The sequence below is a fragment of the Dunckerocampus dactyliophorus genome, chromosome 7 (assembly GCF_027744805.1).
Source record: "Dunckerocampus dactyliophorus isolate RoL2022-P2 chromosome 7, RoL_Ddac_1.1, whole genome shotgun sequence".
Lineage (NCBI taxonomy): Eukaryota > Metazoa > Chordata > Actinopteri > Syngnathiformes > Syngnathidae > Dunckerocampus > Dunckerocampus dactyliophorus.
This window is the reverse complement of record NC_072825.1, coordinates 8341943-8368018: the sequence shown is the minus strand read 5'-3', so window position 1 is coordinate 8368018 and position 26076 is coordinate 8341943. Positions and strand designations below refer to the sequence as shown.

Below are 26076 nucleotides of genomic sequence, written 5' to 3'. Positions count from 1 at the left end.
CACGCATTTTGGCATATTAAAAAAAAAAATCACATATCATTACTTTGGCTGGGGACCGGTCCAGGGTGTACCCCGCCTCTCGCCCGAAGTCAGCTTGGATAGGCTCCAGCATACCCGCGACCCCAGTGAGGATAAGCGACATAGAAGATGGATGGATGGATATCATTACTTCTCCTCCACTAAATTGTCCTAACCTTTCTTCTCAAGTCATTTTGTCGCATGCCATTGTGCGTCCGAGCGGCCCAAGTAATAACGCACAATGTATGGACACGTAATGACCCATACGTGACATTAATGTGCTGCAATTACAATGTAGTCTGTATCTCTATCCACTTAAGATGAGTGCTTTTGAATTGCCCGACCAGAAGAAGTGACTGTTGTGACGCACAGGAGGAGGATGGAGAACACTTAAACTCCTGATATAATAGCGTCAAATGTGGAATGTTTTTAAAAATAGTATAGTTGATAACATGTATAGCATGTTGTTTTACAGCACGCCCTGACCTCAGCGGATGTTTGCCTGGGGCGATGCATCATGGCCTGCACCCGTAGCGCAGGGGAGTACAACATATCAATACAATATATATCGATATGTTGCATCAGTGTTGATACGGCAACATCAGTTATTGATACCTGCAAGTGATGACTGTGGCCCCCCAGTGCCGTGGAACTAACACAATTTGTTCTGTAATGTTGTTCCGATTTCATAACAAGTGATCCTTATAAAACCTTATTGACCATACAGGCAGTGTTTTAAGTAACATTTTTAACTGGGCAATAAACCAAAATAAAGCTCACGTAATGGAGAACGAACAGGAACTGCAATTTTTGCCATTTTATAGGGATTGCTTGAATGAATACATCTTTGTGATATTGAATTCCTTAGCTGTGTTGTTGCCAGTCGCAGTAACTTTTATCCATCCATCTATCTTCTATGCCGCTTATCCTCACTGGGGTTGTGGGTGTGCTGCTGGAGCCTATCCCAGCTGGCTTTGGGTGAGAGGCGGGGTACACCCTGGACTGGTCGCCAGCCAATGGCAGGGCACATATAGACAAACAACCATTCACACTCACATTCATACCTATGGACAATTTAGAGTTGGCAATTAACCTAACATGCATGTTTTTGGAATGTGGGAGGAAACCGGAGTACCCGGAGAAAACATGAGAACATGCAAAGTCCACACAGAGATCCCCAAGCGGAGATTCGTACCCAGATCTTCCCGATCTCCCGACTGTGTGGCCAACATGCTAACCACTAGGCCACCGTGCGGCCGCACACAAAATAACCTTTATGTGCCGTTTACTTATTTATTTCCTGTTCCTGTAACCTTCCTGTTCTGTCTGTGGGCATCATCACAATTTTTCCTGTATGCTTCTGTGGTGGTATCACAAAAAAGCCACAAGGAGAAAAATTTGGCCTTTTTCTTTTATGCTATTTAGATTTTTATTTAATTTTTGAATTTATGATGTACACTGTATTTTATTTTAATATTTATTTCCCATCCATGGCCTGTAGTGCTTACATGATAACATTTCAGAAAGTGATAAATGGCCACTTTCAAATATAATATTATAAAACTTAATTGTTTTACTAAAATTGTATGTAGAAAGCAATCCTTCTGTCTTAAAAATTATGAAACTATTAAATTAGTGTTGTTAAACATCTGAATTTAAAAGGCTGCTACTTTCTTAGGGTGTTCCAGGGTTGCCAGGGTTATCCATCCATCCATCCATTTTCTATCCCGCTTCTCCTCACTAGGGCCACGGGTATGCTGGAGCCTATCTCAGCTGACTTCGGGCGAGAGGCGGGGTACACCCTGGACTGGTTGGGTTGCCGGGTTAGTTCTAAGAATATTAAAATGTGACTTCAAGCATTGCCTACACAGTCAGTACGGGTTTTATGATGGCTATGGTTTGACCCTGGACCCTAGTCATGCACTTAGTACTGCATATTTTTAGTTATTATTGGCAAACTATTGCGCTAATATTCTGTCGTGAGTGACTCTTACCTCTTAATTCCCACTTTCACTGCGATTTAGAAGAATATGACAGGTGCACATTAAAGCGCATGCACTTGCAGATTAAGTAACCCAATGGTCATGCTTTAGTGAATTTTAGGGAACCTGCAAACTCAGCACACACACACAAACACATATACCTATTAGCTTATGCATGCACTCACACACACACACACACACACACACACACACACACGCAAAGTGTCACTGGGATCAGAGACCCACACTTTGTCCGAGCATAACCTTGACCCCCGCTCTCATTGGAGGTGATTGAGAATCAAGAACACAGCTACAGGAAGCCACATGTTCGATGTATTGGCGCGGTGTAGGTGAATAATTAGCTTGAGGAAAGCTTGCAATTGTGTGACTCGTGCGCTCCTCGGTGATGAATTTCTCTGTCAAAGACAAATTCGAAATAAATCTTTCGCCTCAGACTTCCAGCGTGTGTCGCACTCTGATAATTTCCACAATATCCTCTGCAACACCCCCCAGGGCAGATTCCCCCACCCCGCCCCACCACAAGTATCACCCCCCCCATTTACTCCTCTCTCCATCCTGTTTGTTTCTATCCTTGTAAAATGCTGCTTGCTTTGCTGAAATACTGCAGTGCTTTATCAGACCACTTTTTTCCAAACCTCCCCACCTTTTTTTTTTTTTTAGTTGTTGTTGCTGGTGTTGGGGGTGGGTGGGTTCGTGAGGAAGGCGGGCGATGGAGTGAGGGAGGGAGGGATTTAGTAGCAGACGTGGGTGCGACATGTAACCGTGGCGCAGGAGAGGAAATCAATACGTGAAAGGATGAGGAGCACTGGGGTGGATTACCGTCTGGGGCCCTGGCTAGTGGAGGGAGATAGAGAGGGGCGGGGGTGGTGGGTGGGGGTTCAAGATGAGGCTTGGGGGGGTTTGTGTGTGTGTGTGTGTGTGTGTATGTGTATAAAAGGTGAAGAGGCCGGATTGTCCAGTCCAGTCCCCTCCCCTGACCAAGCGCTGTTTGAATCTTGACCCCTCCCATCAACCTTTCCTTGGCTTCTAAACACGACTATATAGGTGAACCACACACACACACACACACGCACACACACATATTCACATACACAAATGGCCTCTATAACGTGGTTATGGCCGCTGTGTGCTCACCGTGCTGATAACCCTCCACTATCTGTATGGGGAATAATCGCCTGATATTACCAGTGTAAATTAAAGCGCCCCAGAGAGACCATTTGTGTGTGTGTTTGCGCACGTGTGTGCGGGTGTGTGTGTGTGTGTGTGCATCCGTGCATTCGCCAGCATGTAGCAGCGATGCCACAAAGCGAGATAATAAATATCTATAATAAATATCATTATTATCGGGCCAAATAACGCCAGCCCGAGTGAAAGATGGCACAAGGGGACTGAGGTGGATATTGACAATATATCAGCATTGATTATTAAGAGTGCTGACATATAGAGAGGCAAAGTTAATAAAAACTAATAAAAAAAGAGAGCGAGAGAGACGCGGAATAAGGAAAAGGGTTTTAGCAGGGTATCGAATGCTTTTCGAGGAGGGAGCGGGATTGGGTGGACAGGAAGCGCTGTCATGCTATTCAAAACTCCCTTTGGAAATCATGCAAAGTGGTGTCATCTGTCAAAGCTGTCACCAAAATAACGCCTTTATTGGCCTATTTTAACATTCTTAACTGTCATACAAGTTTGGGGAAAAAAACTAAAATAAAGTAAAAATACTCACATTTTGAAGAAATCTGTATATGCAGCACGATACTGCCACCTAGTGATGTTTTACAGGTATTGTGTAGCGTAAAATAAATATGATTACGTTGTTTTTATCTCATTTTAAAGCCGTTTCTTTCTCATAGGAAATCATGTAAAGTGAATGAATCAGTTCCAGGGTTTAATTGTCACCATTATAAAAACCTTTGTAAGTGTCAGGCAGTGTTTTAAATAACATTTAAAAAGTGCATAACTGTCCTATCAGTGAAAAGTGACTAGTTAATCACCCTCTAATAAAACTACAATAAAGTAAAACTACTCGCCCTTTGAAGATAACACCTGACAGACATGTAATACTGATACTGATTCCGCCTCCCAAACCGCAATGTTGGCGCGATTTCTAAAAATTGCTGCGTCAGAGCTGTAACTGAAGAGCCGGCATTTATTTGTCGGCATGTCCCTCTTCCACACGGAACCCACTTCAGTGGGATATTGCTGCAAGTGTCTGCACTTTCACACAGGACACACGACATCCCGCAATCACACAAGTAGATGACCTCAGTGGCGGTGTGTAAAATGCTCACTTTCAGCCAATGAGTGTTTAAACGTCACTTTCATGTCCCGGCATTATGTCATTCCTTCACACACGGGGGCCATCCCGCCTTTGTTACGCCTCTTGTCCTCCCTCTAAAGATGGGATATTGGTTGTGTCGGTTGCCTCTTTCACACAATTTTTCATCATTTCTGCATCAGAGTCTTAATATATTAACTTGTGCCTTTTACACAGAACCATAGAATCCACTACAGCGGGATATTTCTGCAACTGTGCGCACTTTCACACAGTGATAAGACATCCTGCAATTAGATGATTAGATACAGTCCGTGGCGACATTAGCGCCTCTACTTGTTGAAGAGGGCCAATTGCTTTCGACACAACAGGATGCCCCGTCCCGGCATCAGCTCATTCCCTTATACACACAGTAGGCACCGTCACGCTTCTGTTCCACCACGAATCGTACCTCTAAAGGTGGAATATAGGCTGTGTCAGTAGCCTCTTTTACACAGAGAGCTCACAAAAATGCTACCTCAGAGCCTTAACAGAAGATCCGGCATTTATTTGTTTGTGCCTTTTACACAGAACCTGGCTATATGGGAGATTGACTGCGTGCACTTTCCCACAGCGACACGTCATCCCGCAATCAGATAAGCGACAATGGCTTTCAACAGAGGGAGAAGTGAGTGTCGCACATGCACTTTACAACCATCCCGGCATTATCATCATCATTCCCTTACACACAGGACCGTCCCGCCTCTGTTACACCTCTGGTCCTACCTCGAAAGGTGAAATATTTGCAGGTCAACTTGATTCCCAGTCGGCGCCACTTATACGGAATATATGGAAAAAGGCAAAAACATGCTGGCTGTGTAAAAGGGGCTTACTGTATGTAGAAATGTAACCAACACGGAGGTACGCCAATGTGTTAAAAAGCCGTGTATCATATTCATATAATCTTGACTAATCTATAAATCATGTCACAGCATGGCTGTATGTGAATATTGCATGTAGCTGTGTGTTGTTGTGTACAGGAAAGGATATGAGCAGAGGCGCTTTGGCCCGGTGGACAGGACTGGGGCGGGGGGGTGGCGAGAACAGCGGCGGGAGCGTTGTCCATTCTAATGGGGCCTCGTTAGGCCCCGCTGACACAGCCCCTATTGATTCACGAGCGGCGGCGTTATTGATGAGTGAGAATTTAATTCAGCTGGCTCGTTTGTCAACATGACATCGGTGTTTAACTACAGCCATGACATGGATGTGAACGAGCGCGGATCGCCACCCCATGCGTGCACACGGAATGATCGGAATCATTTTCAACCTCTTAGAGAGCTTCCTGCTACATATGCATCGTTTGCAGCGTCATTCCGGATGAATATTAGACGGGAGTGCAACAGCAGGCCCTGTTTAAGACTAATGTATAGCCTGAGGACACGTCAGGCTCCTTGTGATTGGATAAATATTTCATGCCACGCTCTTGTCCTACAGCGCATGATGGCGGAAAAACATGAGGCCAGGGATCGAGCAAATTGCCTTCCATGAATAGATTTGTACTTTTTTTTTTTTGGAAGTCGAAAACCACTTAACAAATTTACCCTGACTACACACTTACTAACAATTATTCATTTTGTATTGTACATTTGTATTAAAAATGGTTGTAATATTTACAAAAAAGTGATCTCAACACATCTAATAATACAAGTTGTTTGCATTAAATGAAGGCCGCTATGTTGAACATTTTACAAATACATGTCATTTACAATTTCACTGTAATTCCTCTCACGTGATCATCATTTTGAACATTTTGGACTTAAATATACTGTATGATACTGAAATGCAGAAAAGATGCATCAAGCATGCAACAAAATAACATTTAAATGTAGTTTTTAAAATCCTTTTTGAAATCATTTTGTTTGTTCTTTATAAGCAATGAACCATATTTGCCCATCTAAATTGTTTTTTTTTTCCCCCCTCCAAGTTAATGAATTAAATCTAATAATAAGAAATATATTATCCAGATGTTGATGTCATTAGTGTGAATGAAGTGTGAATTCGTGTTACAACTAATCAAAGCAAATGTCTTGTTCAGAATTTTGCAACATTATTATTATTTATTACTGGTAATTATTTCTAAATTAAGCTACAAAGTAAAAAAAAAAAAAAAAGTCTAATAATGTAGAAGATTAGAACAATATTCTGGCATTAAGCATTTGCCTTTTCTAATAATAATAAAAATAATAATAATAATAACAATGCATGGTTTTCCATGTACTTAAAGATGTGGTCAATCGTAAGACTTATAAATGATGATTTGTACGTATAACCTTTTTTTTTTTTAACAAAAGCATTATTTAATACTTAAACAAATGTGTAATATTGTTTTACACAAAATATACAGCCTAACTAGGGCATTCTGACCTCATTTAAATGTGTGAATTGCACATTTTCTGAGCTCTAAAAAGCTCTCATGCAGGGACATGGGGTAAATATAGATTTCTCCATAAAATGGTAGTCCTTTAGCAACATAATGTCAGTGATTATACAGTAGATGCTGTATGTAGTTGACAGTAATCATCCATAATCGTTCTGCTGTCATTACATCCATTACAGCGCTCGCTATATGAAAGATGCAGTGGCGTATTTGTAGGCGTGCTGCTGGTGGCGTTAAGATGGGGGCTTGAAAGGGGAGGGATGGAGGAGGGCAATCAGGGCTGTGATGCGGGCCACCGATGACAGCAGTCCAGCAGAGGTTATTGGCCAGAACCATCCCCCAGGGGCCTTCTTTCCTTTTTTCTCTCCCCTTTGGGTTGTCCAGGATCCCTGGGGAGCACAAGCCTCCTGCTCCTGCTGCGCCTTCAAGCGGTGGGGGCCCTATAGGCAGCTACAACAAATTTGGTGAATTTAGCTGGTCACACTCCGACATGTGGACAAAAACTGTAAGTCAGGAGTGTCCAGCCTTTAACATGCAGACGCTCCCCCGACTTGCAAACTACAGTAACCTCGTTTTTTGTCTGGAATTTACACCAAAAAGTTGCAGCAGTATTTCTACTCTGTCTCGGTTTTCATACAGTATTACACGTAACAAACTAGTCAGTTTGCCAAGTACTGTACCGTTCCTCGAATTCGAGTGCCCAAACAAAGCACCCTACGCTTTGCTGACTCACATTTTTTTTTTTTAATTGAGTTGGACTGCTAAATAGCCCACCATGGGGCCAAAGAAAGTTGCGAGTGCCAGCAATTTGATAAAGAAGGTGATCAACACGATTGAAAGTGATCTGGCCAGGATGTGTGGGAAGTCCGCATCAACAATAAGTTCCACCCATTTGTTGTTTAGAATTATTTCAACGTTGTTTTCTACATGTAAAACACTACTTATTCTCTATAAAATGTATTTGTTGTTAATATTTTTGGATGTCTGGAACGGACTAATTAGATTTAAATGATTTCTTATGGGAAAAGTTGCCTTGGGTTTTGTCGGACCTTTTGCAAAAATTAACAACAAAAACAGAAGTACCACTGTACGTTCGAGAAGGCTGTTTGTATCTTCAATTGTTCGTAAGTCGCTATCTTGCCATGTCATCATTTTTCTCTCATCATTCCTTCGCAAGGATTTCAGACATGGGTTGTGGCAAAACGTGGTACTACACTGAAGGCACGCAGCTCAAAAGGTGGACTTGCGGAAGTATTCCAAACAAAATTTTAACTAACGCGGCAGTCGGTTCGTATGTCCGAATGTTCTTAACTCAATTATTTCTAAATAGGGTAGTGTCTGTAGTCAAACGTACGAATATTGGGCCATTTTTAGTTTTTTGTGTAATATTCTAATGCAGGCAGTATTTAATTTTGTTATCAAATAAAAATGAGGTGCATAAATGGCCCCAGGCTGCACTTTGGACACCACTTGCTGTAAGTCATTGGGAGGCTTTGGCTGTAGGGTTTGTTGTAATTATCCTGTTTAGTCGTGAACTTGATCAAATAATCCTTTATTTGTCCCACAGTGAGGACGTTTACGCACACTTTGGAAACTGGGTTGCTCTTCAAGGTTTCCAAAACTACCAGTGCTGTAATGGGTTGTGGGGCGATTTTTGGGAGTCTGATTATGTTGCATTGATTTTATACTTTAAATTGTGATATATTGCAATTTTTTTGGTCTCTAATATGTCCCCAAAAATTTCCCAACACTGCAATAAGTTTGTACACTGTAAATAAAATACAATGCGGTACAACTAGAATAAAGTAAAAACATCACAAAGTTGACATCACGCATCAAAAAAACAAAAAAAAAAGAAGAGTATAGTAAAAATAACATCACAATAGTATCTAAATAAATAAAAATTAATCCAAATATCATAAAAATATGATCTAAATAAATATAAAATATACTATGATATGGATAAAATTCATAAATTACACAGGATAAGATAATAAAAATATTATAAATAAATGTAAAATACAATATAAAAAACAATATGAATATAGTGTAAAATAATAATAAAAATATTGTCTAAATGAATAAAAAATAAGTAATAAAATAAACATTAAAATGTATATAAATTAATTTCAATACTTTAAATATTTATAGATTCCATAAATGACATGTATTACTTTTATGCCAAAACTGTACAGTATCAACAACAATAATAATCACTATACTGTAATTTCAGTTATTCTAAGTTTTATTTGTATGCTGATCAGCAATACATGTAAAAAGCACAGATTAAAAGACGCAGTCTACAAATATAAAATGAACATGATCATTTACACATGACTGAAACCATACATGGGCTTATATACCCACCCGATACTCTTCTTTATGTAAGCATTTATACACCTGCACATATGGAAAGTACTTCAATTGGTTTATATACCATACAGTACATTTATATAAACATAAAAAGCATGTACACACATTCATATAGTTCATTTGTCTGCTTATCCTGCACCAAAAGAAAAGGTATATACACTCATATAGTTGATTTCTGCACGTTTTAAAGTGTGTACAGTATATATGGCAGAATAGGGGAGGACATGGCTGTTTTATTTCCTCTTAGGGTATCCTCACTGCATCCCACTCCTGCACTAGACCCTCGTCCACCTGTCACCTCATCACCACTCATCTGTCATCCCCCACACTTTCAAATGAAGCACTTTGATGTGTAGTTTGTACACATGCAAACAGCTGCTAATGGTTTCTGTTTGTTGCTGTTGAATTTTTTTTTTGGGGGGGGGATGCTGTATAGGTGTCAGCATCACCTCCCCTCCAACGCCGTCTTATTCCTCCCCTCCTTCAATCTCTCCCTCTCGTACACGCACAAGCGCACTACATTCTGCAAGAAATAATTGCTTTTGTCTGGAAGGAGGGCGGGGAGGGAAAGGGGGTGCGCACACGGCTCCCCTTGTGGAGGAAAGGGGGGTCTTTGAAGGACAACTAGTCACTTCTTCCTCCCCCTTTTTCTTTTCCATCCCCTCTTCTTCTCTTCCTCATTGGACCAGCGGATGTCATCTGTCATACGTGACGCTCCGAAGGCAGAGGGACTATGAAACCCCTGCGTGTCCACTGCAGGACATTTTTCTTAATTAAGGCCAGTTTAGCTCACAGCACTGGTGATGAGATGACTAATCTGTTGGTGAGCGGATGAGCCTCTCTCTCCTTTCCATCCATTTCCTTATCATTCCTTGGCAATATCCATGAAAAGCAGCACTGATCACCAGCATCCGGCGTCAAGCAGGCCTGTAGGACAGGGCCGTGCAGACAGAGCTGCAGGCTTGTTCCTATTGATTCACTCGTATTGACTGCGATGTTTAAAGTATAGATTTTTCTATTTAAAAATCTATATGGACAATAATCTGGTGTGTAAGCGCCTGGCGTTGACTGATGCAGGCTAGTAATTGACAGCGTGGAACATGTCGGTCAGGGCAAGGGAGTAGGATGGAGATGGAGGGAAGACGATTCGGGCGAATGAGAGGAGGGTGATGACCTCTATCAGGGAAGAGATCGCCCAACAATTCTGTGTGCGTTCCAAACATTAATTGCAGTTCTTACAAGGGCATTTTATCACTAGAATTGTTAGAAATGACCAAAATATCATACAATGTGGTAATTATAGGGCTGTTACGGTACAACATAATGACAGTTCAGTGCGTACCTCAATTTGAAGGTCACAGTTCAGTAAGGGAACAAAATGCATAGTATGAATCTGCTTGGCTATCGTGTCTAGGTACGCCTCTGTACTGTACCGGAAAACCTGATTACAAATACATGCACCGTTACACTTACACCCCTAGTAGTGGCAGTGGCAAGCGGCGCATTTTGTACCTGAGCCTTCAATAACGGACTTAATCCACCTCTTAACACCTCCAGACTATATAACATGGCGTGGCATTACAGAGAAAGAGGCATTTTGCATACTAAGGACCAAGAAACCCAGCTAACCTTTTACCTACTAATACATCAGCTCAGAACAACTCCAAACTTCAAACCTCTACACCACAACATCATCTGGAGCGGTTCAGAATTAATATTTATCTATTAACGTGACAATAAAATACGTCATACTCACCATTCGCTCATAAGCACTGGTCTGGAAGTGGCAAACAAACCCTTTCCTGTGCTTTTCTGGAAAAGTCCACCTTGAAAATGGATTTTTAAGACTACCAAGTCAATATCTTCCCCTCGTTCAGCCGTTGTGATTGCTCCAGACTAGGCAAGGGCCAGTTACCGGTTTCAAGGTATGAAAATGTCACGGTTTCAAAACCGTTGAAATAATCTGTCATACCGTAAGAGAGAAAGTGGAGGTCCAGTGCGGCCACTATGTGGAAATACTTTGTCATGTCCTGTGTTATTCCTCACAGTTGGAACTGGGCTTTGATGTGCTGAAACCACGGGCATGAGGTGTGTTGCCAAAAGTCGGCAACTTAACCGCCGCGGCATAGATAGCACTGACGTTAGCATCAAGCGGCGCCGGTGTGAGAAGACGTGTGCCCTCATAGAGTTTCGCATCCAGAAGCGTGTGGATTTACTCCATTTAGAACATCTTTCCTTGTATATACCTGTACATACGCAGTAGCACTAAATGGCACAACTCCAAGGCACACATCTCATCATTCCACTGGTACTTCAACGCTGTTGTCATCGTTGTCAGTCAACATATTACTCAAGTCGAGGGTGACCAAATGTGGAGATGTGATTCAGAACGAGACAGGAGCCGAGGATAAGTGGTATAACCATTTACTTTCCACCGAACAAGCAACAACCACTTAGCAACAGTTGCTAACAACAATCATATCACAGCGAAACGGAAGTGAAACTTTGTGACTCAAACAAATGAATAAAACTCAGAAAACACACAATCCAACAATTCCGAAACACTTGTGGACAAGTTGTGACCTGAAATTATAACGTAACATTACATAGTTTTAAAAAAATGATCCATGTTGTGACCCTTTTTGAGCCACTGATTGTATTTCTTTGTATTTTGCTTTGTTTTGTTTTTTTTTTAATAAGAAAATATTTATGGTCTTGTGACATGAGTCAAAGGATTAGCCAACGCAGACTGCATTAAGAACTGCATTTGATTTATTATTTATTTAGAAATAATTCAGTTATTTTTGTATTCATTTTTATTACATATATTCCACTTCCATCATGTTCTACTGTATTGTTTAAAAATGACTGTTCAGCAGAGAAGTTGTTTTTCCTCTTCTTTTCAATAAAGATAGTTCAAAATAACACATTTTAGAGCTGTAATTATAATACCGTTATCATCCCGGGCCATGCTTACTCCAGACTACGCAGCTTGTCAAACTTCTTCTTTAGCTTCTTCTTCGTTTGTTGATTGAACTTTTGGTGTGCATTGCCGCCACCTTCTCCTTGTCGAACTTCCCTTTGTTTTGTTGACGGAAAAAACACTTACGTTATAGTACGCCTGCTAGCTGGCTTTGTGAAGTGAATCTGAAATCTGATTGGTTTAAAAAACAGCCCCATTGCTAACATAGTAGTTCAAGTGACAGCACTCCTAACTCTGAAGGCCCTGGGCAGATTGCCTTGACATGGCAACAATAGAATCTGAAATCTTATTGGACAAAAAATAAAAATCTACCAGACATTCGTGTACTGGAAGCAGTGCAGCCAAGAAACACGCTACAAAATGAAGATAATAGACTGTTGGGAATAAACAACACAACTTCATGGAACCAATACTGTAATTTAAGTTGTAAATGTAGGTCAAGGTAACACTTTACAAAAAGGTACACAGAATTACAGTAGTTAATGAGGAAGGAACCTACCTAACCCTTACCACTACTCATTAGTTAGTCATTAGTTCTTCATTAGTTCCTCAGTAACTACTCTAACTGTATGTGCCTTACTTCCTCAGTAACTACTCCAGTCATTTGTTCCTCCTTAGTTCTTCATTAGTTCCTCAGTAACTAGTCTAAATTTATGTGCATTAGTCATTAGTTCCTATTAGTTTTTCATTAGTTCCTGCATTAGTCATTAGTTCCTATTAGTTTTTCATTAGTTCCTCAGTAACTACTGTATTTTTGTGTACCTTATTGTAAAGTGTGCTTCTGATAGTGTTTAAGCCAGCAGAGAAGGCTTTGCTGGCCCCGATTGCCCACCACTGAGTAGTTGATGATAATATGATACAGCCGTTCCATAATAATCGATAGATTGGGGACAGTCTATTTTTAATAACGGTGGCCACACAGTCAGGAGATCTGGAAGACCTGGGTTCAAATCTCCGATGGGCATCTCTGTGTGAAGTGTGCATGTTTTCCCTGTGCGTGCGTGGGTTTTCTTCGGGTACTCCGGTTTCCTCCCACGTTCCATAAATTTGCATGTTAGGGTAACTGGAGACTCTAAATTGTCCATAGGTATGAATGTGAGTGTGAATGGTTGAAAATACCACAGAATACATCTTATTGCCGTAATTAGCAGCCTTGCCCACATAATATGACTAAGCTAATGATGCAGCCCCTCAGCCCTCTCATATGGCTTATTAAAAGCAAAAGCAGATGAGATAACTTCATTGTGTACATGCTGATATTCTGCTGAGGGTCTTAGCATTAAGCACCTCTATGTATCCCTCCTTCTTCGTCTTCTTCTTCCAAAGCATTAATGCACCGATCACTGCTGGCATCATTATAGGCAGCATTATTAAGAGGATGGTGTGTGTGTGTGTTTGTGTGTGTGTGTGTGTGTGTGTGTGTGTGTGTGTGTGTGTGTGTGCATGGTAGGAAGGCAAAGGGGGGGACGAAATCCAAAAATCAATACAGGATACCTTTTGCAGCAGTAGTGAAAACGAGGGAGATGAGGATGTGTGTATGTGTGTGTAGGGAGGGAGGGAGGAAGAGGAGGTAGATGGTGGGTTGGGGGAGGGATGGAGGGGGTGATGTGTGAGTAGTAGCAGCTCCTTGCTCGCCTCAATGTTGCAGCCAGCCTGGTGTGGCAGATCGCTACAATCCTGGAGGGAGCCGGGTCGAGTGAGCTGCTGGGCTTCCCAATATATATCCATATACATAAAAAAAGAATATAGCGAGAAAGACACACAGACGGATGGACGGACATATTATAGGCAAGTGTTGCGATTAACATTTTTTTCTGTGCTTCTCTCACCGTATTTATTTATCGATTGATTTTAATTAGTGTGTCACAAGCGGGAGGGAGGAGCGTCAGGATCAAGTGTGTGTGTGCGCGCGTGTGTGCAGTGTAGTGCAGTGGAAGTGTGTTTTTTTGTTTGTTTGTTATCGCCTTTAACTATTAAAGCTTTTTCTTTTTTTTAAATGCGCGCGTGAGCTAGCAAACAAATGAATGTGTTAGCAGATAGCAGCTAAATAATAAGCTAAATAAAACCAAATACTCAAAAATAGCTTCAAACCAAATATAACCACACAGAATAAGACTTTTTTATGTAAAAAAAAAAGTCGACATTTTGTGATCTTTGTGCTTTATTGACGCTAATAACCAAAGCCAAGGGACAGCAAGCTAGCGACTGTTTTCATGCCTTTAGTATTAGCATCATTTTTAAACAACAGGGACTCCATTTAAGTCCAAAAATACGTCTTAACTTTCCCATCGAGTCACTCGTCTATCCGTCTGTGTGCCTCCATTAAAGACCTAAATAGATTCTATGCACATTTACGCCACATTGATGCCGGGTTAAGTCAATAAACAAAGTGCGCTGCCGGGCTGCTTTCATGTGTACGCACCAAGCCGCCTTCACAAAGCCGAAGACACCCACGAAGACTCCCAGGAGGACACATCTCGTCGTCCCGCCGTCTCATCATAATCACCATTATTATTATTTGCACCCAAACAAGAAGAAGAAGGAAGATCATGTTTGTCCCCTTGCCGGTGCCGTTCGTGTTTCAGAGAGCTGCCCCTGACCTCAGCGCCTGGCGTCTCAAGTCCCCCCTGGCTCTTCGCTCCAACTCCGGTAAGACGCTTCTTTTTCCTCCCCCTTGGTCGTTTAAGACACCTTCAACAGCCCTCTCCCGGCTCTGAGAAGCGGTCCTTCCCCTCTCATCCGCTGCCCGCGCCTGAGCCACAGCTCCCGTCTCTCCCCGACTAGACTCTCCGGCAAAGGCAGGGAATATTCATGCCAACTTATCGATCCTGGCGGGGATCGATTCTTGGGGCCGCTGAAGGAAGCAGCGAGAGGGGTGGGAGGTGGGAAAGGGAGAAGCGCACTCGAAGAACAGTGCAATGTTCTGTCTCTTCTTATTTGTTTGTTATATTTCTAACTGGGTTGTGATTTGTTGCAGTTTGTGTGCAAGGAAGCAGCTCTTCCGCTGATGCTGCGCGGTGATACGGGAGGTGGTGTTTCATATGAGGTGGAATAACAGGCAGCATGGTGGGAGAGAAACACCTCCATCACCAGCATCATAGGTGTAACTGGTGTGCATCTTTTACCGCAGCTACGTCCATGTGGCAGAGGATGGAGCTCTTAAAGGGCCAGGCGGGCGGCACCAAACCTTCCTGGTGCTCGGCTTACCTCTCATTTCCAAATCACTTCAAGCATATTTGATTCCTGCACATCCTCAGTCAGCGGGTACACGGGGTGTGACATTGATGAGATAGGTGGGAGAGGATGGGGTTGGGAGGTGGGGGGGTGGGGGGCATATCTCTAAACGCACAGAGGGGAGAGGACAAGAGGGTTGGGGGATGGAGCCATGCAGGGATGAGGCAAAGAACCAGGCAGCAGGATCAGGAGGAGGAGTTTTGGTGTTGAAAAATTGCGAATGTCAGAAGGAGATAAAAAAAAAATGTGGGAAGCGGGAGAGGGTGAAAGTAAGACCAGATGACAAGGTGAAAAATGAGGAGGGGGGTGGAAAACCCAGTTTGAGCCGTTGAGGTGAGACTAAAAAGCGGCGGATGAGCCCATTATGTTGCCCGAGTCTGGGCTGGCATCTGAATAACTGAATGTGTAAGATGACGAGATAACAGGGATTCACTATGCTGATACCACGTCGCTGTGAGTCCTTTTCTTGTAAGTCTTGTTGTTTTTTTAGTTCAGCATCAACGCACTTGACACTTAAGTTGAACAGTTTCACATACAAACTAAGGATGGGCATAGTAATCGATTATTTGATCAACTGATAATTAATAACTCAAAAATCTTAACACAAAACATTTTTAATACTCAAAGGCTCCAATAAGGCAGCGGCAAGGCACAGATGTGGGGAGGAGATAGCCACACGGAATTAGTTATTTCTTGAATTAAACAGTGTTTCTCACTTTCTTGATGAAATTGCTGACACTTTCAATGTTTGTTGGCTCTATTGTTGATAATTTTCCAGCCATGAGCAATAAAATAATGTGGTGTAACTGTGTCATAGATAGTCATAGATAGGGGGCACAATGGGTTCCACTTCCGGTTTCCAGTTTAGCGCATGCTAACAGGCAAGTTGTGTAATGTTACAAACACAGTTGGAGTTGGACTCACACAGTGTAGACTAAGTCACAAACGCATGCAATTCTTTGTTTGGGCACTCGAAAAATGCGGCGGCAAAAAGACTAGCTTGTGTGTCAATCTCATTTGAGTTTGCCAAATGAATGAGCCTTACAGGATAACCTAGTATTGTGTGTGGTCCAAGATGGCTGAATAAAAAAAGCAATGCTGGGAGCAGTCCGTCCACATCTTTATTAAGATTCAACATACCTATGGATAAAATACAAATGTATTACATGCAATATTGTACGATAACCGAGACAGTGTACGAGAACCAAGGTCAAATTTTCATCAAAAACTGAATCCTACGAAAACCGGGGCGTTCGAAAACAAAGGATCCACTATCCACTGAAAATGACTTACAGTAACAGTCAATCGGACAAAGCCCAACATTGACCTGTACAAACAATGGCTTATTACGCATGCCACGCCAATAGTTGATGTCAAGCAGTATACCCGTGTGTATCGGCTCGGGCTCTTCAGCTGACAGTGGCCCACAAGTACAGAGCATCTGTCATTTACAAGATTTTTGAGTAGCGTTTTTGCAGTACAGTAGGTTCTTTAAAGAGAGCAGAGTGCTCCTGTCATATGTAGAGTATCTGTACCACATTTTTTTCAGTAGGTCCTCAAAAACAGCAGAACTCTACTGCCATATAGAGGATCGATGACGCAGAGCACTCATGTCCCTCTGATAAATGCCACTTGTGTGTAAACTTTTATAGGCAAAACTTTAGTTTCTTCCCAATTGGCAATTAAAACCGTCCTCTTTTTCCTCTGGACTTGAGCTCTCACTTTACTGGTTTCTTTCTGTGCCGGGTTCATGGGTCACACAGGGAGCACTTGACTCAGCTCCACCTGCACCCCTATCCCCACCACCCACCCCCTGGTGTTTTTGCCCTGTTTCATGTTTGAACGGCCCTGAAGCACTCAGCCTCGGTCGGCGTCTCGCGCGCGCTATCATGAAAGAGATGGGCCATCATATGACATAAAATCACGCATGTTAGGCTGTTTTCCACCCGGATGGTTTTGTTCTATTTTTAATGGCATTGTGTCTAGTTGCCATTACGTATGTGTCCGTGTGTGTAGTCAAGTGGTTTGGTGGAGCCATCAGCATTAACTGCTATATGAAAGTTTAATAGGACACGCTGGAGAAACAGCAGGTTTCCCACCCGAGTGCGGGACTTGATATGATACAATGAGACACACATAAACACCTTAGATCAGTTCATTTCAGCTATGCACCTTTGGTCACACACCATTAACCGCCATCTTCCACCTCACCTTCCCATGCTCCACTAGCATGATAGACAGAGGACCAATTAGGCCTTAAGTCCAAATCACGCGTGCAGTTCTCTATCTCCATGGAATATGACCATTTATACCTGATGCACTTTGTGTGTGTCTGTGTATGTGTGTGTGTCGCGATGGCACACGTGCAAACGAGCGTGCATGCAGGCATAGATCGGCCTGTTGCGAGGGGAGCGTGCAAGTCGCAGTGTTAACATGATTGCAAATGACAAAATGTCAACCTGGGTTTGTTAGCGACATAATGGGGAATCAATAGACGCGAGAAAGATGTCAATACTACATGCTTTATTGCATTAAGCTACCTCTCTCCTTCTCCATAGCCCTCTCTCTCACTGTCACAATATCATTCTCTCCCCTCTCACGGTGCTCGTATAGAATTAGATTGAAGAATATGACCGCACGAGTCAGAACGCAGCAGACTGATGGCGGAATGCTTCAGTGGCTAATGAGCTGTTTGGTTCTGCTCTTTGCGTACATTAGGATGGTATGGATTCTTCCCCCTGCACCGTTTGACAGTGTGATTTGGACTGATTGGCGATGTAGAGGTCTGCTTAAAGTTAGCTTTGTTGGTACTGGGACGCCAACCCAATACTTTTGTCCACATAGTATATGATAATATGTTGGTATAAAGGAACCCGCTTTACGTCAGTCCTGCTTATATCGACAACCCGTCTATGTTGACCAACTCAAGTCCCGATCCACTTTGTTCCTATCACTTTAAAGTGCCGGCTTAGGTCAACGTCGACATACAGTCTGCTTTTCTCGACATTAAATTTGAGACACAAAGGCGTCTATGAAAAATCGGTCGATTTTTGTCTACATGTGTTGTAGTATTGTGAACTTGAAAAAACAACAGCAACATAGCTATTGCTGAGTTAACAGCATTCAAAAGTGCATACAGTGACTTCCTGTTGAGTGCAAAGTAAGCTTCCAAATAAAAGTATGCCAGTATTAACCTGGATTCTGTGGCAGCAACTAACAAAATGCAATGTTCGAAAGCTTTATTGTAATTGCAGTCAAGAAGCACGACGAAATTACAGCTTCAGCTCTGTTAGATAAGAGTATATTGAGGAAAAACAATGTCAACAAACTGCCGTTGGTCACGAAATCCTTTATTATCGCACATTCTCCTTATGTCTCTGAGGACAAAAGTAAATGTTAATGTAATGGCCAGTTTCGGTTTAGATTACGGTTATGTTGACATCAGTCAGCTAGACCGAGGGGCGTCGACTTAAACGGGTAGTCTTGCAAAAATATACAATGGAACCTCTAAGCTTGAACACACATCTGTTCATGTTCTTTTGTTCAGATTTTACGTGTTCCAAATTTGTTTTATTTATTAACATTCTTAATTATTATGCAAGTGTACAAAGAAGTTAACCGCGGTAAACAGGAAGATGTAAAACCATAAAATAACAATAATGTAATCTGTAGGTGATTTGCGTTGCTGAGTCACCGCACGCACAGCACTCGTCATACAGTTGTCATACAAGCGTAAAAAGGAGTTAACCGCTGTAAGCATACTAAAACGACAACAAAGAGCAGACCCATTGGTGATCCCGACAAATAAAACAGATCTTATAACAGATCTTTTTTCGTCTCAAAGAATGAAAGCTAAAACACTTGGATAAACAAAAAAACATGGTCGGTTTGCAACAGCGGTCCATTAATTTATTTAGTGGCACAGAAGCAAGACGAAAAAACCCCCAAAACATAGTCGTTGTCAGCACACATCAGAAAAGTAAAAACCTAATTTATTTTTATTTTTGCCCTGCCTTTCTTAATAATGTGATGTGAAATGCCCTTTGCGTATGTAATCATGTGTATTTATGTTTTAAAAAGATGACATACTGTGTGTGTGTTTGGTTTTACTTCCCCTATGCTGCTAATTACAGATCACACTTGGATGCAGCAGGATTTTGTATTCTTCCAAATATCAGTATCACAATCCATATCAACAGGGTTTGAAAATTCCCTTTAATCCTCTCCGTGCTTACTTTTCAAATGGGCACGCACAGGTGCACTACAGCTTGCATGTACGTGTTTGGAAGGGAATGTGCACACTGTGATGTGTGTGTAGACTGAGACTAATGTAGTATTAATGCTGATGAGGTCCCTCAGCTCATTAGCAGTAGCGAGCGCTATTGAGTTTCTCCAAGGGAACAGGACACACATCAACCGCTAGCATATTGATGACCATTACCAAACAATGACCTTTACACAAAACACTTACAGCACACATAGAAAGGCATACTGTTGTGTTTCCCTCTGTGGTTGGATTATAACGCACACCAGCAATAATGCTGGTTAAGTCACGTCCAGTGAAATACAGCCCAGCATTAGTCCTAATCAGAGGCTGGGTGAGCAGGCCACTTAATCAGACCTATCACCTGGAGAGCCATAAATGGACTCTGTGTGTGTGTGTATGTGTGAGTGTGTGTGTGTGTCTGTGTGTAGGCAGTTAATCAACACATCAGCAGGAATCAACACATTCAAAGCACCTGACTCCATTCTAGGCTATTGATTTATACCGTTTTCTTTCTGTTGTCGTCTCTCGCCTTCGCTCGCATCCAGATGACGTATGGTGTGGAGGGAGAACTGGAGCGTACTTGACCTCTACATGGGGGACATCCTGTTGTACTGTGTGTGTGTGTGTGTGTGTGTGGACGCTTGGTCAGTGGTCGCCTGGCTTGATCAGGGCCTGGAGTGGGCTTCGCCACATGCTACCAATCACTGGTTGCTGTGATTGTTGTGAGCTACAGCTGATCATTGAACACTTGCTTATTTGATTGCTTATTACCGTCACCGCAGGAGCTTTTTGTTTGTTTTTTAACATGTTTTAGCGCCCAAAAACAAACAATACATTGTAGACAGGACAGGCGTAAGGAAGAATGTACCCTTTGGCATACCAGAAAAACTAGATGAAACAATCACATTTTGGGGAATTTTGACAGAGAATCTTAAATGTTATCTACTATATTCCATGGAAGACGGATTACAGCGGAACTTCATCGACACTGACTTCGCTTTGTTGTATTTATTATTTATTTTCTCAAATTATTCACCAATGTCAGACAAAATTTGGAGTTCAAACCATCAACACACGAGACGAAATCTCGGAAGTGTGGCTTTTTTGTGTGTGTGATGTTGAAGCACCAGTCATGGGAAAGAGGTAAACTGTGCTAGCAGATGCTAAAATATGTAACATGTAGCCAAAAGCATAATGAGTAATGACTGGCGTCAAAATAAAGAGTTTCCCCTTTACTTTATTTAAAGTCTTCAAAGGATGAGTAGTTTTACTGTATTTTAGTTTTATTGTAGAGTGCTTATTTATTAAAACTATACTTATAAGAATGTTAAGCTATTCAGCCTGTACCGTTGAAAACGTTTTTTATGATGCAACAAAACTAGGCCACTGTGCGGCCCCAGGTGGATAACCGTAGAACCAGAAAATGAACTTATCCAGTTTTACCACGTACTAATGTATAGGGGTGTCTTAGACTATTTGACTGTTTGATTCGGAGGAGTCTAATTCCGCTATCAATCTCGCTGTTGATTGTACCATTCAGACTACACGGGGGGGTGCCCACGGCTGCTGCTGACATTTTTACAAAGAATGTCATAGTTTTTGTTATAAATAGCCTATTTTGATTCCGAAACAGTCTAATTTGTGTTACTAAAGAATTAAAAATGACGTGGGTTTAGCAGGAGACCTATACTTACCACGTATGAATAAAAATCACCCACTTCAGTGGCACAGGCCAAAGGAGCTGAGGACATTATCATATTGGCTCATAATGGCTACTAAAAAAAATCATCCAAAGTGTGGAAGTATTTTAAAATGGTTAAAGATGACTTCAGAAAGTGAAATGCAGCTTGTGTCAGCAGCTCCCTAAATATGACACAATATGACACAACATATTACACAACATACATATGGCGTATCATTTAAAGCCGGTAAGGCTGTTACGCCAACTACATTTTTTATCCCGACAGTGAATTTTAATGCAAGAAACAAGGCTGATAACTGAGAGTTTTGGCAAGTTGTTGTTTTTCAAGCCATGTTGTTCCTATTCTAGGTGCACTTTTCTTATGTGTGCCGACAGTGACTGTGTTTTCAACAAATGAAATTCTACTATGAAAATCCTTAGTCAAAAACAGCCATACTAAAGATAGCATGAAGCTAAAAACAATATGGCTAACATCAAAATAACAGAAGAAGCACTTTTCCTTACTATGGAAAAAAAATTTAAATAAGGAAAAAACTTGGTCAACCAGCATCACTGAACATGGTGGTTCCACTATCTCTCTTGTTCTAGGCATCACTCTAGCCGCTACAGTAGCATTCTGCTCGTCATTCTTGTCTGAGGTTTTTGCTCAATTTTTTCACTTGAAATGTAATTTTCTAAAAAATGTAATTTTCAAAATTTTTTCTTAAATTCTCATTTCAGGCATTTTAGGAAGGTTGTCCTTGGTAGGGGTTTGCTACCTACTGCAACATTATTGACATTCCCCAGTCATTGGTTTCTTCATATCAAAAGCTGAAGGTCCGGATCGGCTGAGCGCTCATAAACACGCCACAATCAGTTTTACCGTCCTCATGTCTTCATTTTTTTTTTTTGGTTGTTGATTGCTGCAGGCTGTCACCTCTGGCACCCCGCTCATGTGCAAGTACATTTAGATAATAAAAAAGCCCAATAAAACCAAGAGGTTTGATTGGGTGTCTCCCCTTAGCACTGGCAGAGCGGACGTCTAAATCAAGGGTCCTTCTCCCCCATTTCATTTAGCTGATAAGATTTATGGTAATGAAGGGCTCCTATTAACCTCTGGGTTTCCACTGCTGTCCTTCACCGCGAGGGTGGATGAGAGTCAACGATCGTAGCGAAGGTAGCCAACACTTCCTTCCTGAGACACACACACCAAAAGCAGCTCAGCTCTTTTTGAAAGAGTTGAATACATGTTTAATCTCCCTCCTCTCGGCATTCTCCCGTTTCTTTATCCCCTCTCTCCTTCCTGCTCTTCATCCTCCTTTTTCGACAGGAGGGCTCTGTTGTGAAATTAATCTGCTGTACTCGACCACCTTCTCGCCCGCTAATTCTCTTGTGCAATCTTTCTTACACCCGGGCGTCCTTTTGTCGGCTCGTATAGGGGCCGCGGTTGTTGTCGCTGCTTAGAAAAGCATGCGTCGGGATATTTAAAGCGACTTAGTTGGCGAGGACTCGCTCGTATAAACTTGTCATGCTGCTGGATTTGCAGGATTTTTGTGCTTGTTTACGCAAGACAGCTTATAAGTGAAAACTGTTTCGTCCGCACATGACCATGCCGTTTTGGACTGGCTTTAAGACTCTGGCGAGGACCAAAAGTAGTCAGATACAGTCATGGATAAAAATGTGAAACCACCCTTGTTTCTTCAGTTTCTTGATCATTTTAATGCCTGATAAAACTAAAGATACCTTTGTTTGGACAAATACAGTGCTATAGCTATTCATGTAAGAACTTAAGTGATTTTGTTTTTAATCAAGAAATCCATGGAAATCGCTAGGTATCAGCGCTTAATTTAAACTGGGTAAATGATCTAATAAATGATCTAATGATTGCAACATCGTCTAAAATCCTTTATGTGCATTGATTAAAATGAATGATGAAAAATACTTTTTAATTATAAGTAATGACAGTGGGTTTAGTTGAATGTGATAACAGTGTTTAGTGGGCGGTGGATTAACTATTGGTTTCCGTTTATGGTGACCACTGACTGAGATAAGGGATGAGATTAAATAGATCCTGGACCTTAGCCTGGTCTGGAGCAGGCTAATCCAAAGAAGAAATATCCATGATATTTTATGTCAGAACATATCCCACTTTCCACTATTCTACTTTTGTGCAACCGGATTATGGATAAGTTGAGCCAGGATAACCAAGAAATCTGGGCTTAGTCCCTTATCCTAGTTTTGTGCAACAGGCCCCTGAATGGAAAGCTTTCATGACGTTTTACATGACAAGACTCAAATGTTTACAAACAAAAATGCCAACCGCCAAGTTTAATGTTTCTTTTTTTATGTTCACATCACAAAAGGCTTGTAAAATGTGCCGCTAGGATATTTTTTTCTTATTAAATAAAGTCTGAAAAGAGGGGTTGTCTTATATTCATAACATATATACACGTTGAGCGTATTTTCTAATCAGTTGGACAAAAATTGCCTGTTAAAAAACATATGCATATAGTCCCCACCTGCAATCCCCATATAGTCACACGACAAAAGTCCACTTTTTATGAACAAAAATGCCATCTGCTAAGTTGAATACTAAAAATGAATACTAATTGTAGACATATAGTTATATTTGTAACATAGATACATGTTGAGCATCTTTTGCCTTTTACTTAGCCTTAGCGTATCACTGGACAAAAACTCCCCTAGCCCGTTAAAAAAAAAAGGCATAATTGAGTATGTATTTTTATACGAACTGAAATGTAACGAAACGCTTCCAAAATGACAGGTCGTCGTATATTCAGGGTTTAGAGATTTTTTACATGTAAAGCAACAGGTTTATGCCAAACGACTTCAAGTGAGCCAGAGCTTTTCTTCCTGCCACTCACATGCACGTTAACTCTGGTCTGTGCAGCATTCACACTTACTGTAACCTCAAGACAACCAAACTGTACTGGAGTTTACTTGCAAGTGGAACGACAGCGCTTCAAAAGGTGGGCCTCGGCCCACTTGCAAGTAAACTCCAGTACAGTTTGGTTGTCTTGAGGTTACAGTAAGTGTGAATGCTGCACAGACCAGAGTTAACTTAGAAACTCCAGCACAGTTCGGTTCAAACTTGACCAAATGATATGTACAAGGAGAGCAATCTCACCAGAGTCTGTTTTAACTGAGCTAAATGTGAACACAGCCTAAGCTTTGACAATAGTAGCATTATCGTTTCAATCACAGCCTTAATGTTTCAGTGGATATTTTTGCAGTTGGTGCACACACTTGAGTGTTTCCTGACAAAGTGACATCGCCAACTAGTGGCCTGCACAGCATATTACATTGTGTTCAGCCTTTTTTTTCTAATCTGTGTGCACAGGAGTCGGATTTCTACATGAAGTGTGGGTTTACTTGAGCTCAACAAAGCTTTTTGTGACATCTCAGTTGGGGGGAAAAAAAACTACAGTGCAAAAAAACGAAGGTATTGAACCCAGCGAGCATTTTTGATTAGGAAATTGGAGTTTTGTCATATGATACGTCAAAAACACGGTACACTCAAGTGGTATGATGAAAATGCCAGTGTGAACAACACACCATGTATTTTTAGCTACTTTAAGTGTAAACAGACTTTTCAGTTAACTGTTTCACTTTACAGTGCTAATGATGATGCTACTCCATCAAAACAGCTATATTGTCAATCTAAAGGGGCAGCTGCATGGGGGAAAAAAACAGAGGCAGCAGTGTTGTTGGTGGCGGTGGGCGTACCCCCGTCCGTCCTGCTTCTGTACAAGGGCTGCACTCCTCTGTCCCTTTGTCTGCTTGTAAAGGGGACAAGGGAGGAGGCGCAGAGCCGGGGGCCGCTGAAGGAATGACTAAGTGACCTCTCTTTTGACGTGCCCATGTTCTATCTATTTGGGGTTGTGCACGTCCCCCCCTTTCCTCCCCCTCTTTCATCCTATTTTGTTCCCCCTTTTTTCAGCCTGGTTAAGTCTCCATGGCTGTTGGCCTCACATGTCCCGTCTCTCCTTCCATCGTCCTTCTGTCCTCTCTCTCTTTCTCCTTGCATCCTCGACAGTAGCGGCCCGGTTGCCAAAGTGTCTGTAAGACGCATTAAGGCCCATAAAAGCCTAGTTTGTGGTGGCACCAGTCAGAGGTAGTGTACAAAAGTGACTTTAAATGAGCCTGTGATTACCTTGGAACATGGAGAGACACAGAAGTGGCCAAGAGAGTGTGAGACAAGGCCGCCGCCGCCGCCGCTGCTGCTCTGACTCCAGTCTCTTAAAAGAAAATTGAACAGAAACTAATATTTGTTTGTCTGGCCTTAAGAGCTAAAAAGCCCACCTGATTGAGGCGGACGAAGGAGTGGGCACAATCCAAGTTTCAAGCCAAATTTTCCTGCCCCTCCCCTCTGTCACTCCTCCTCATCCTAATTGGCCACATGCTGCCTTGAGTGACAAGTGTAATCATCAGTCAAATTACGATGGGGGAGGCCAGCGAGAAGGGAAGTACTTTGATCAAAGATAAAGATGAAGGGGGGGGGTGAACAGACAGAGCTACATGGAAACCTGCTGTCCACACACCTGCTGCTCCATAGACGGAGGGTATTCTAATGTAAATGGCATTGAACTTGGCCTTCAGTCACATCACAGCACAAACACCGCACAACAATAACGTCACAGCCCCGTGTTATATTTGGCTCCACTTTTGTTCTAGCTTTATAACGGACGCTATAGCCAGCCTGCTAACGAGGTTTACAGTAATTAGGAGTGCTGATGAAGCGCTTTGATTCCCCGGCTGTGGCGGCCCGCTCATTAGCGGCGGAGCTAGCCGCAGCCCCAGTCACATCC

The 26076-nt window shown here is 42.0% G+C and overlaps 1 protein-coding gene across 2 annotated transcripts in view; it reads left to right on the top strand.

Annotated features, from left to right (window-relative positions):
• Positions 1-13680: 13680 nt before the first annotated feature.
• pou2f2a (POU class 2 homeobox 2a) overlaps positions 13681-26076 on the top strand; it is a 70249-nt gene continuing 57853 nt past the window's right edge. For both annotated transcript variants that reach the window (XM_054782722.1, XM_054782723.1), the window contains exon 1: positions 13681-14714. In XM_054782722.1, coding sequence (XP_054638697.1) covers positions 14615-14714 — 100 coding nt within the window. In that variant the 5' untranslated portion in view covers positions 13681-14614. The remainder of the gene's footprint in view (positions 14715-26076) is intronic.